At 41.2% G+C, this 14517-nt stretch overlaps 1 protein-coding gene across 1 annotated transcript in view; it reads right to left on the bottom strand.

The window, feature by feature from the left end:
• LOC133416950 (1-phosphatidylinositol 4,5-bisphosphate phosphodiesterase beta-4-like) overlaps nt 1-14517 on the bottom strand; it is a 50162-nt gene that overhangs the window by 21424 nt on the left and 14221 nt on the right. Inside the window, exons 4-6 of the mRNA XM_061704332.1 lie at nt 4590-4687; nt 1991-2071; nt 1699-1758 (exon numbers count right to left, since the gene is read on the bottom strand). Of these exons, the coding sequence (XP_061560316.1) occupies nt 1699-1758; nt 1991-2071; nt 4590-4673 (225 nt within the window). The 5' untranslated portion in view covers nt 4674-4687. The remainder of the gene's footprint in view (nt 1-1698; nt 1759-1990; nt 2072-4589; nt 4688-14517) is intronic.

The following is a 14517-nucleotide window of genomic DNA, read 5'->3' as shown; positions in this document are numbered from 1 at the left end:
TTTTTCTGTGTTGTTTTTGTGATAAAGCGGGAAAGTGTATTTGGATTTTTTTGTCACATCAAGAAAAGAAAAAGAAAATGATAATAACAATACGATGTAATTTGTGCAATACTATAACAGCTGTTCATGTCACAGTTTAAAAACTAGATTAAAAAATATGTATGTAGAAAATTTGGATGCAGGAAAAAAACATGAAAATAATATATAACAATTAGATCTACAGCATTAAACAAATGTATGGATAGATGGACACCAGTAAACATTTATATTTTAATATTTTTTATGCAATTTTAATATTCATTCTTATTTGTATTTGATTTTTATTATAAAACATAGAACAATCTGTATAACTTTTTGTTCTTTTTACACTTGTTTGACAAGTTAGCAATCTTAAAATATGATTTAAAAAATTGTAGCGTTCAGAAATATAAAATACATTTTAAAAAATTAATTCACAGGCGAATTATTTCCTACGGTAAAAGCTGCTTTGAAATGAGTCAACTAGAAAAAAACAAAAAACAAAAACTTAATAATATCCCCAACAAGTATGTTTATGACATCATATTACCAAACCAAAAAAAGAAAAAGCACTCATAATATGTACTTAAGTAGAAATGCAGACGTGAAAAAATTATCCGGCAAAAATAGAAGTGCTGATTTTAACAAGAAGATATAGTACAGTAGTAGTCAGTTTTCAAATAAAGGGAGTAAAAGAAAAAAAAAATCCCCAACCCCCACCCCCCCTCCTCAAATAAAGCACAAATACCTCAGAAGTCTACTTAAGTGCAGTAACAAAGTATTTGTACTTTGTTTCTTGCCACCACATATTCCTATTCCCCCTCTATCATGTGCTGTATGTGAAATTGTGTACAAGTGTGTGTGTGTGTGTGTTAAGGCTGGAGGCAAAGCACCCAGCAACAGGCAGAGCGAGGCCTGCAGACGTGCACACTGAGTGCCATTCGTCTCCCGTGTGGCTCATTGCATTATGTGTGCTTGTGGAACTAACAACGTTAGCCTTGCAGGAGAAGCCCTCTCATCGCCACACTGTGTGTGTGTGTGAGCCTCACATACAGTAGCAGCAACACAGCAAACAAGAAGGGCCACTATCTGGCCATAGCCTCTTGGTACGTGCTCTTACACATGTATGCACGCACTCACGCACACAAACAAACAAACACACACACACACACACACACACACGCACGCACACACTGAGGCACAAGCGCACGTCTGCTGACTGTCAACAGTGTGGTGCGAGCTGCTAATGGCCGTGCAAACCACCTTGCACCTGTGTTGCGACTTGACGGCTCGCATCTTAATTATACTTTATGTAAGCTGCCCGTCACCCATACACACACACACACACACACACACACACGCAGACACGCACACACGCTGTGGCACAATAAGGTACTACTCCTAAATGAAATAATGAAAGAAAAAGCTGGCTTCCAACATTACCAATTGACGGAATATTCCAAGTGGATGTCTATTTGGGTGTGAGTGTCATTTTGTGACATAATGACTTATGTGAGAGGAACAGAGCATCTTCTCTGCGTCAGCTTTTGACCCAAACGTGAAAACTCCTTAACCCAGCGCATCAAAAAGCGAGAGCAGCTCGAGACATAAAAGAATGACATCCGTGTTCAGCTTTTTCATCACCGCGGGAGTGTTTCGGCGCCGTGCGCTTTTTCTTACCCTGGGCACAGCGCCGACGCGGATGCTATTGATGAGGGAGCACTCCAGCACCTGGCCCTCCTGCAAGGGGAGACGAGGACGTGAACAGGAAGGAAAATAACAATTAGAAAGACGGGAGCCAGACATGTGATCGTCTTAAATATTCATTTGACCAGAGCGACGCGACTGTGGGTCACATTGACCGGAATATAACTGACACCTCTGGCTATGTAACAGTTTTAGCAAGGCTACATAAGAGGCTTTGAAGAAAGTCATTTGTGGGTTTTACATTGCTGGTTGATGAAGTTCGTACCTTTCCGTCACTTTTCCAGGAGATAAAGAAGCCATAGTCATCCACCTTCACCTGACAATTGGGCTCAAAGATGTACGGGTCCTGAAGAGAAGCAAAATAGCTGGTAAGGGAAGGCTCGTCAATGAATGTGTCAATCGGGGGATCAGTGTTTAAGTTTAGCGTAACATTTACAGGGAGTAAAAGTCACACAAAACTTCATAAATGGTCCAAATGTTGTGCTGTATAAAATAAAACTACCATAAGTCCCCCAAAAGTGGGCCAGGTTAAAACAAGACAACCGTGAAAAAGTATTAATAAAACTCATGTACATCCTCCAAAAGTTGCATATATTAAAATAAAACTACATTTAATTAAGGCTGTTAAGTTAAGACTACATTAAAAAACAAAACAAAAAAAACTCACACCAGAATTCTGCTTCTCAATTTGATGAAACCTCCAAAAAAGACCAACACAGCCACATGACAGACGAGTTAAAAGCTCCAGCGGCTTAAATCTCAAGCACGGCCGACACCGGCGTCGGTCTCACGTCGTAAAAAAAAGAAGAAGAAACAAACAAAACAAAAAAAGACTTTGAAGAAGAAAACGATGGCCGACTGTTAAGAGCCAACCTGCCAGACCGTGTGATGAGCTAAAAGCTTCCACTATTAATTATCTTGACTGATTACCGATGGCACAGTTGACCTTCCCGCCTGACCCTTCATCAAAGGACAGAAGTTAATTTGGAATAACTGACTCAAAAATCAATCGGAAATGTGAAATTTTTAAATGAATACAGTGTTGCTCCCCGCTATATCGCAGTTGATCTATTGTGGCCCCTTTTACATCGGGGAATTTTTTTTTTTTTGTCAATTGGATCTGCTTGTCTGTTGCAGAAATCCCCGCGCTTATCAATACGTACTGAATAGTATCTATCAATTAAAATCAATTAAATGCTTGCAAATGTTTTTTTGTTGTTGAAATACATTTACAGTGTGTTTAAAAAGTGTGTTTTTATTCAGTTTCAGTGTGTTTAAAACCTGTGGGAGGGATAAAACTATATTTTAAAAAAATGTGTTTTTTTTACATGGTCTCTCTCTCTCTCTACAATCACGATTTTCACCTATTATGGGCGGGCCTGGAACACAACCGCACTGTCAAAAAGTATATAAAAATGTCATGTTGCTGAAAAGCTCGCAAATAATAACACACATTACCTGTCTAGACCATCGGTCACTCAGCAGGATTTCGTTTTGTGTTTTTAGTGAGGGAGAGAAAAATCCATGCTGTTTAGCATATTTGCGTGCGTGCGTGGTGTTGGAATTGGCGGACAACATTTAAAATTGCCGCAGAAATTTTGCCTGCAGGCTTTCTAGTTTCCAAGCCGCAGAGGGCAGTTTATTCACTCCCATTCATGTGCACAAATAGAGAATAATAATAATGACTGAAGGTGCATTTTACGATTGACTCTGTATGAAGTTGTTGTGATCCCATCAAAATGTCCTGCAGTGAACTTTCAGGAACATAAAAATGCGAATTCTTACACCTTTAGTCAATGAATTTAGTTGAGTTTAATTCAGATAAAAAATCGGTGGGGAAATTATGGGTCTTTGCCATATTTGGTCAACGCTTATAGACACGTGAAAAACCTGAATTACAATCGAACTTGGGGAACTACCTTCAAATTCTAAATAGAAGTTGCATAAGTTCTGCATGTCAAAATAAAAGTACTGGTAAATGCTCCAACAGTTGTGCAAGACAATAAAACTACTGTGAATCCTCCAAATGTTATGCGGGTTAAAATAAGACCGCCGCAAAAATTTAGACCATGCACGTTCAAATCCAATGACCGTAAATCCTCCAAAAGTTGCTCAGGCAAAAATACCCTTGCGGAAAACGGAAAAAGGTGTGACACTTTGCTGCATGCTTTGAATGGGGAGGAGCACCATCTAGTAGACAAATGCAAAAATACAAAAAAAGCCTAGGGATGAATGTTAAAGTAAAACTTTAAAATTTGCCTGCAGTTAATGAAGACCGTCATTTGGACTTAAAGTTAAGACTGAGTGTTTTATGGTGCACAGTGTAAAAAAAAAAAAGAAGAAAAAAGGTTGAAGCACAATTTCAGCCTCAGTTTCGCAGGGATCATTTTTCCACACGGACTAAAGTTACTGCAGTAGCACGCCCCACTCCGTGTAAAAATCACTCAACATAGCAGGCTCCGCCTTTGAAAGCCATACACGCTCAAAAGTCACAGATAGTACAGTACAACATAAGCATAAAGGCCGTCGTTTGTCATTAAAGTTAAGAGATAACCCTAACCTTAACCCTAACCCTATTGTTATGTTTTACAAATAGTGGCGGTTGACTTAGTTTTACACTTGTAAAACAGTTCAGAATGTTAAATTATGACTTAAACCATTGCCTGTAAAGTTATCAAAGGTCATAAAAGCTGTCATGTCATTAAAGTTAGGATAGAATGCCTTACTTTTTATACAGTTCGCAAATAGTGGAAGTTAACTTCTTTTTGCCTGTGCTATTAATAAAGGCATTATGATCGACAGATTATTTCCGTTTCGACTTTAGATGTCCTGTTGAACGTCCAAAACGAGAGACGCATTTGTACCTCATCAAACCTGTCGAAGGGGGCGCCCTCGTGCATGAACTCGGGCACATGCTTCTGCCAGTTGAACTCGTACGACTTTGTCATGGCTGCTCACAGACCTGCAACACAAACGGTCACAAAAATAGTCAACTATATTGTGACATAAAGTTGGCAAAGGACACAGAAACGTTGTTCCACTTCTTTTGGGTCTAAGGGGGGAGGTCACACGCTGTAAATTGCTAATGATCCGGCGTGGCGTTGTGTAATGTCATGAACAAAATAAGCCTTTTTATCACTCCACATGAAGAGGATGAGGATTGATTCGGGGGCTGCCTCATGCACGTACACACCTGCACGTGTGCAGCCACGCGCCGACTCAGGGAGAAGGGAGGGGGGACAGGAACCCGTTATCTTGTTGATGACATTGGCCCAAATATAGGCACTCCTTCATGTCACGCTCAAATATGACAGACCAGTGCGTAACATGCATAGGCTCGTTATGGCACCAGCATGGGAGTCACAACAACAACAGTTACGACAGCATGCAATAAAAATGTCAACATTTTTACTGGATTAAAAATAAATGAAAAAAATCTTGAGTTATGTTTCCACACTCACGTTGACATTTTGACCAAAATATTTGAAAATATTCTCAGCACCATTTCAAACTACAGTCGTCCCCTTGCCATATCGCGGTTGACTTTTTGCAGTCTCACTGCATGGCAGATTCTTAAGGCTAATTTTATATCAGGGGGTTTCGCTGCGACTCGCGCAAGCCAGAAGGAAAAAGTGCGAGACAGAAAGATGAAGTGCAATGTGTCTACTACAAAACAGAACTGGCTAACACAACTACACTTCCACGGTAAAGAAAACATCTGTAGCTAACTTAATATAGCCAGCACCGCTAGTTACAATGAATCGTAATCCCTCCACAGGTGGTCAAAGATACAAGACATAACCGCCGGTGCACTTTCAATCGTTTTATTGAGCAAACGGTAACAAAATAAAAACATGCCACAACTGACGCCGAGTCACCCAATACCAAACTGGTTAACATGTTTGCCACTTACCAGCCACACAATTCTACACTCTCATTCGCTGCCTCCCATATCACCCAACAGGCTAGGCCCTGCCTTTTAAAGCCACAGATACTACAGTGTAGAATGTGAGGATGGTGTCCCCAAGTGGACAAAAAAAAAAATACCTGCAGCTAAACAAAGGACTACTGTATAACTACAACAATAAACTTGTTAGATTAATGCATCAAGGAAAGTACCATTAAAAAACGATTATAATTGTGAGTCTTAGATGTCATTAGATTGTGCAGCTGCGCAGCAATGTGTCTGATGATAATATTTTCTACATTTATCCCTTTTTTTGGCCTTGTTTATCGCATTCGTCCTACTGAAGCCATCAATCACAAATCTGTCATAAACTTTGACTTCAGTCTTGCTCGCTCCAACATGTCTCGTTTGTCTTTGTTTCAAAATGGAAACACTCTCGAAGGCCTTCAGCTCCCACGGTGGACTGTGCAAAATCACTATGCTATACAAAATATGTGGTGAGCAGAGATGTTTCACGCTGATTACTAACCATTTTGCTCCCGGGGATGAATGTTGATGGGTGAGATAACCAGTGGTGGGAAGTATACAAGTCCAAATACTTAAAAATTACATTACTGTACTTAAGTACATTTGAGTACAGTCGTACCTTGACTGACAAATTTAATTCACTCAAATTAATTTCCCCCATTGTAATAAATGGAAATGGGGGCGTTACTCCATTCCAGCAATATTGTATAAAAACTTAAAACGACGTCGGTTGCAGTAAACAGTTGGATTTCAGTTGACAAATATCAATGCCCACAGCACTGAATGAGGTAGCAGTCGCTGCATCTTGATATCAAAAGGCATCCTTCATCTGCTCTTGGCAAGAGCTTATTGTGGCCTCTGTCGACGTTGGCACTGATCTGTACTGCCCACATCAAGAGCAGACCTCGCTCCACTCTCTGTCACATACAGTTGTTGGCCTCTTCCGTCTCTCGACCGACCGACACTCTTTTGTAGCGTCTCTCGCCTCTTATCGCTCATTTGTCTGTGTTTATTCTCCCGCGAATAGCGGGAGTCCACAGTATTAACTTATGCAAATAATATAACTACTACAAATAATATACCTGAGCTAGCCCCCCCAAAAAAAAAAAAATTTAAAAAAAAAACACACACACACAAGCCACCGAATCAGTTTTTTGGTCGAACGCTATTTGAAAAATGCCCAACAATATTCAATTGAAAGCTTGTTTACTAACCTCACCTTCCTTCACCTTCAACCGCTTCTTTATTGTATTTGATACATGATTGCTTGTTTTGCGTCACAGCTCCACAGCACACTTGGCCAGATCAGCGCACCCGACAACGGAAGAGTACACAAAAATGGGCCGTGTTCATCTCACCCGGTGTTCTACCATCTGTGGCGTCCTAGCAGCAGACCGGGATCACAGATGCACGCGGCGTGTCGGGGGGAAAGAAAACATCGACGCTCACTTCCTCTGCTGATTAATGACCGAGAGCGGGCAGGGCGCCAATAGAGCAACCCAGAAAACGAGTTAATGTCAGTGCACTTGGCATAAAAGATAGATTAGCACAAAATGTTAGGAAAGTGCTCAGAAAGTACATGATTGGACCTTTCGGGGTATAGTATAGGCCCAAACAGTTCAGTTGGAGTCAAATAATTAGCCCTAAAAATTTGACTTTGTTTGTTTGTTATTGCATGTGTAGTATGAATCTGTTAAGGGTGTGATCATCACAATACGTTTGGGTCAAGATCTGACCTTATGGAGTTTCATGTTTTATGGCGAGACATCAAAATTCGCCACCATGCTCCATTCACTCGAATGCTCGGCCCACACGCAATGATGAAAACGTAAATGTATCTCAATTCGGTGTCGCCCATCTGTTTAGTATATGAAGTTCAAATTTGGTATGATGTGGACAAAATCTTTAGGACAAGTTCGGCTTTGAAGGACCACTGGAAAAAAAAAAAAAAAAAAAAAAAACACTTGGAAAAATGGATTCGGAAGCAGAATTTTCAAAAAGATTCCAGGGGATGCTAGTTGATGGAAAAATGTAAATAAGTTATCATGTGTTGTGCTTTTCTCCTTACTTCTAGTTAGAGAAATGTTTTATCACTGCGTGCAAAGCTTTGTCCCACAGGATGAGTCATGTGCTTGCAGGTGCAAGGACACAGTTTCCTGTGTCTTGATAAGAAGCATATAACTCTTCTACTGTCTCGACCACAACAGAGAATGTTATGTGCTGATCACATGAGTTGCAACAAGCATGTATGCCCCCACCTTTTTGACGTTGTAACTCATATGTAACAAGGGAACTGCCCTAAGGAAATAAAAAGAGAGGGTTCGGCAGAGTGAACTTAGAACGGGTTGGAGATTGTCACTAAGTACACACTCTCGTCCGTTCTCCTTGCAAGTCTGAAAACTGAACTGTCTCTGTGTCTGTCTTGTTTTTACAAATGTTCTAGGTGTCTTGAACCTGACACTAGTGAGTTGATTTTGTAAGTAAAGCCTGTGAACATCTACCAAACGTACATTTTAACCAGGATGGACACGCTCGCAAAATTCGCTGAGTTTATAAATTTGAGAAAGCCGTCAAAATGACGATTTATTTGGCGGAGAGACAGTTGTTTTGGATAGCTTGAGTTAGCATTTCATATCTGAACAGATGGTCTTGTCCCATCCAGAATTCAATTGAATAACATCAGATTATAGTTGACGAATAATCCCAAATCGTATTTCAGACAGATCCTAATTTAGCCTAATTGGGTTGCGCCGCCCTGTCGGATGCTAGGCTAGATCTCCGCATAATGCGTTAGGTAATATTTTCTCAGTGGGATGACGCGTGTCCAATAACAGCTGCGGGCTCCAGTAGCGTGCACGTGAGGCACCGAGGTGGAGGCGGAAGCGGGTAAGGTCCGAGCACCCCCGCCCCCCCGCCACGTCCAACCCCTGACAAGGAGATAATTGCAACAGATAGAGAACACCCAGCGGTCCCACACCTCATAAACTAAAATGAGGCTACATCCGTCAGGCAGTGTAAAGGTTGACTGAGGCCACGTTCAATCCACATTAGGTGTTCATGTAATGACAAGCGGCATTGATACTATACTACATGCTGCACTTGACTTCAAGTAATCTTGAAGGTGAACCAAACGTAAAATCCATCTCGTAATAAGGACTAAAGCGTCAATTTACACATCCATCCATGGCAAATTTTCACTTTTTACAGATATTAAAAGCATGTTTTTCAGCAGATCCACTCTTAATATAAATAGAACAATAGCTGATGATTTGAATTTGAAACGCTTTATCTACAAAACACTCATTGGCAAGACCCCAGTCTATCTTCGTTCTGTGCTCACCACCCTTCCATTCCAGCAGTTTTATGAACCTTTTCATTCCCAAAGTCCGCACTACCTTTTGGTCCATCTTCTTGTCAATGTTCTGCCCCAAACGATTGGAACTCTTGGCAACAAATATTAAAACTCACCTCACGCATCCCAATATCATCGTTAAAGTTGGTGAGGGATACTGTACGTGACTTTTTATTCATCATTTGCTATGACATAATGTAATCCAGCCACCCATCCATTTTCTTTCCGCTTATCCTCACTAGGTTCGTGGGCGTCCTGGAGCCTATCCCAGCTATCTTCGGGCAGGAGGCGGTGTACACCCTGAACCGGTCGCCAGCCAATAGCAGGGCACATAGAAACCAACAACCAGTCGCACTTACATTCACACCGACGGGCAATTTAGAGTCTTCAATCAACCTACCACACATGTTTTTGGGATGTGGGAGGAAACCGGAGTGCCCGGAGAAAACCCACCCAGGCACGGGGAGAACATGCAAACTCCACACAGGCGGGGTTGGGATTTGAACTCTGGTCCCAAGAACTGTGAGGCAGATGTGCTAACCAGCCGTCCACCGGCACGGAGTGTAATGTATTGTGTAAAGATGTAACTATATCACACTTCATGTTTGTTGACCATTTATTTGTATTTGCTTTTATTTCGCTTTGTTTGATTCTGCTGTCCGCAGGCAGTTCAGTATTTCAAATGAGAAGCTGTTCTAAACTGCCTTACCTAGATTGATAAAGTTAAATAAAGAAAATTCTGAAAAAGGATTGTCATAGTCATAATGGCCCTCTGAGGGAAAACATAACTAGGATTGTGCTCACAAATAAAATTTGTGAGACATCCCTGGATTTAAAAATTAAGGCTGTTTTTTTTTTTGGTGGGAAAATGTATAAATCAAGTTACAAAATAAAAATACAAATATTTAATAGAAAAGTGGTATATATCATATATATACAGATACCATGACTTAAAAAAATATGTAAGATAAACCGACGTGATAAAAAAACATTAATTGAGGCTACGAATTTGGTTTGGTTGAGGTTGGTGGTAGAGGAGGTGCAGTGACTAGTTGTAGTAACCTTGTCCTGCATCTCATTCATCACGTTGAAGCCAAACGTCAGCGAGATAAGTGACGATTTATCAAATGAAATGCTCTTCTATCAGAGTTTGTGTTTGGCTTAACTTTGCACCGCATACCACCCACACAGGTCCTGTATTTACACGGGAGAAAATGTCTTTAATCCAATAAGAGAATTTATGACAGCGATATGACCCGTGTTCTCTGAGCAAACAGCACATATGGCAGCAGAATAATTTTTTTGTTGTCTCATGAGTCAGTGAAGCTGACAGCAAAGGCAAAGTAAACATGCAGACGCCTGAACGAGGATGGAGATCCTTCGCAGGGCCTGTGACACCAGGCTTATTACCAAAATTGACAAATGTATTGTTCTTACAAGCATCCAATAAAGAAGCATCATCAAAAGTCAATGACTTGTCCTTTTTCACTCCCTGTGTTTATAGCATCGTGTGTGCAATTGTACATATCCCTGCGTCTCCGTCTGAATATTTGTCTACGTAGATTGTCTGTTTAATGTGGCTTGTGTCAATGTGTGCTGAAGTGTGTTTTCTTTCGCTCACTTGTTGGGCCTATTTGCTAAAGGAGTGACTGTCAGTGTGTACAGAACAGCCTGGACCTCTTAAGGAGACAGCTTATTTTATATTTTTAAAAAATGTCATCGAAAGTGGAACCTCAAACAGTAAAACATGAACAACAAAAGTGGCGTCACAACTCACAGCAAAATAAACATAAAATGCAGTCAAACTCTAATGTAGCGTAAATGTCAGGATTTTCGGTGTTAGAAAAAGGTGGCAGTCCCCATCGCACGGAAGCTGGGAGATGGATCTAAAAAAAAAAAAAAAGAGGCAAACAAGGCACATGGAAAAAAAAATCGAAATACTAAGTCCCAAAAAACCTAAATACAAAGTAACAAAGAAACACTAGGAAACATGACACAACTAGACCTGTGACTTGCAGCGACCACAATTTGAAACAGACTTCAGCCAGAAAAACAGGGAACTAAATACAATCAAATTGACAAGACAACGAGGCACACCTGCTCTAGACGCGAGTGGCTGCAGGCAGCTGATTGGTAGACACAAGGAACAGGGCTGACAAGAACAGGCGGAGACGAAAACCTAACAATCTGAGAAGACGCGAACAAGCGACAAATGGAAACAAAACGTAACATGACACAAAACAAAAAATATGCAAAACACTGCGATCATGACAGCAAAGGATTAAAGCACTCAACCTTAAACAAACATCCAAATACTAGAACATACTATACGAGGGCTGGGGCTATCGAATATTTTTAGAATTGATTATTCTCGTAATTTTATCCCATGTAGTTCACTGGTTCACATGAAGAATGCCTTGCCCCGAGGGAGGCCTCCCCTGTTTCTTTTTTGCCTTTTATAGTTCACCGTCACTCAGCGGTCCCCAGGTTACATCATTCATTTGGTGTTATAAAGAGTACCCAAGTGTGCACCGACGAGCTCCAGTGTTGCCTCAAATATGAATCATTTAGTGGATTAGCCAGATTCAAACACATCCGTGGGGTCAATAGCCAGTATTAATTCCTGCTGGACTATGCAAATTAGCTGGTAAAACACTCATCCGTACACGGACACACACTCAAGGATTGACGTGTCCAAAAGAGCTCTATATATAGTCATTACTATATGCACGCTGCCAAATTGAGTTATACAAATAATTTAACACATGGCTTAATGGACGGAGTTTCCCCCCCTAATGAATGATGACCTGAAGCTTTTACTGACTAGAGGATACTAGACTGACAGTGTGTGCGCGCGTGTCTTCTGAGCTGAAGGCAATAACCGCAGTGAAAGAACGCTATTAAAAGGGTAGGGGTTGAATGGGGGTTAAATAAGGTTTGTCCTCGGGTTATATGGGAGCTTGTTGAATGTAACCAACGGGGGTTCAACAGTGGTTCAATTTCAAGCATTGTATCAATGTATTCGCAAATAGACTGTATGCTTACCAAGCGCAAAGCCAACAGCAGTATAACACAAAGTACTTTCATAGGGTACTTCAAAAAGTACAGAATCAGAGAACTTCAAAGAGGTGCCTGTGAGTTGGGAGCCTGTTACGACACCTCTAGTTTTGAATGACAGGTCTGGCAACAAATGAAAATGCTTGTAAGACACACGGCGTTGTAAGGCATATTTGCATTGGTTGTTGGGATATATATACTTAAAACAGAATTTGCAAGAGCACACAATGGAATCGAATAAGATTTAAAAAAAATAAAAATAAAAAAAGAAGTAAAAATCCTCATGAAGTTGACATACTGGATTTGGCTCCAAACTGCATGTTGTTTCAGGCTGCGCTGGTGCACAGTGAACACACCCAGATGGCCTAATATTCATACAATAATCTTTCCTGCTGGCATGTGAGGACACTACAATCTAAATCGACAGGCTTAAACCTAATCTGAGCGCAGATGCATTCATGTCGGACTTGGAGATGACAAAGGTGGCGCGGGGGGACGGACAACCTGCCAGCGCTGGAATTCTTTGGACAAAATACGTTAGGTAACTGGCCTTTGCCTACGGAGTGAAAACATCGCATTATGCCCAAATTACTGCGTTACATCACACGCTGGTCACTGCAGTGAGCTACTGTGTGTGTGTGTGTGTTTCTGATGGTCTAAGTGATAGCAGATTAGAAGTTCAAAAGTTCAGTTTGCCCAACTATACACATGGCTTGAGGAAGGATCTCCTGGAGCACGTTTGCCCAAACATGGTCAGAAATACTCAACATACACACTAAGGACACCCGTCTCTCAAACACTGACACACACACAAAAACGCTTTTGTGCTGCTTTCGTTGTCTTGGGTACTCGCTCATCGAAATACAACGGACACCTAAATCTACAATACAGTTTACACACCCTATTTCTTATCTTGCAGAAATTACTTTTCACTCATGGAGGCAGCAGTTGATACGTTACACCGTGAACTCTGTGTGGGGTATCGAAACATCACACAACACAAATATCCCCTACCGCCGCGTTGACAACTTCACCGAGCAATCGAGTATGTGGCGCTTATCAGGAGCTAATCTGTGCATGTAAAAAAACTCCATGCAGCTCAGTTTACCTTTTAGCTTCGACATGATTGCAAGTGCGTCGCACCCGTGGGGGATGTGGGTCTTTCTGCGTGATAGTTCCTCTTTCTCAGACAGTGTTGCTTGAAAGTGGCTGTGGATCTTCACCCAGCCTTGTTGATCATGTTGTGGGTGTATTTAAGTACCCACTGTTTCATGACAGTGGTGACGTAAATTCAGAGGGGATCGCTCACAGACACATTTTCAGAAATAACGATTTAATTGGTTGCTGAAGTTCACACTTGATGGGTGGGCAGGCACTGAGCCATTTGTATACAGAGGACCCTCGTTTAACGAATGTCTTACCAACAATTTGGTTTACGAACAAAATTTCCTAAGAAAAATTACCCGGGACACGCGCTAATTTTGATTCAGAAACAGTCGTGCTTTTTCTTGCGGCGCATACTAGCTAGCGACGGCTAACAGATGTGAAAGTCTGCCCGGGTTCCACGTCCGGCCGCAGTAGGAGAATTGGCCTATGATAGTGTTAGCTAGGCCTCCTGGTTTAATGTTTCCCTGTAAATCCCCTCCCTTTTTTCTCATTTTAACATGCTGTCTTTCACTCGGCGTGACGACACAACCTTGGTTACATTTAACATTGATACCGCTAGACCAAAACTGCCAGCACACTCCAGAAAGTGACGTGGTTCCCAAAGCATGTATGCAAAATTAAGACAAACGTTAAGACATTGCAATGATGTAATGGTGAACACACAGTGTTATTTCTTCATAATGAAGTGTGTTTTAACTTATTTCTATAGTGTACTGTATTTATTTTTTAACTACACACAGATAAAAACAAGGTAAACATAACTTTGTTCTGGGACTGGTACGGATTAATTGCATTTTCAATAATTTCATTGTAGACATTAACTCAAACGCTTTGGTTCGCGAACAGAGGCACAGAACGAATTCAAATCGTAAACTAAGGTTCCACTGTACAAACATTTTCCGTTTTTTGTCAACTTTGATATGTAGAAATGAACTTGAAACTACCACGTATCCCTACGGGTCAGACCACTGTCATATCTGAAATGCGAGCCAATGATGCAACTGCTATCCACGACAACATAAGGAAGAAAACATGCATAACCTAGCGAGGGAAAAACAGCTATAAACAGATGCTTGAGAGCTGAAGACAGCACGCAGGAGGAGAGGTGGGGGGGAAGATGAGCAGGACAAAAATAAGGGATTTCTCCCATTTGCCCAAATAAGTATGCATTAATAGAGAATGTGCGCACCCCTGGTGAGCTACTGGTGAGGCAGCCAGGAGCTGAGGAGCTGTGGAAAATAGAACATGTCCATATAGAGAGGAGCTGGAGGAGGAGCAACTC

The sequence above is a fragment of the Phycodurus eques genome, chromosome 18 (genome assembly GCF_024500275.1).
Source record: "Phycodurus eques isolate BA_2022a chromosome 18, UOR_Pequ_1.1, whole genome shotgun sequence".
Classification (NCBI taxonomy): domain Eukaryota; kingdom Metazoa; phylum Chordata; class Actinopteri; order Syngnathiformes; family Syngnathidae; genus Phycodurus; species Phycodurus eques.
This window is presented reverse-complemented; position numbering and strand designations above follow the sequence as displayed.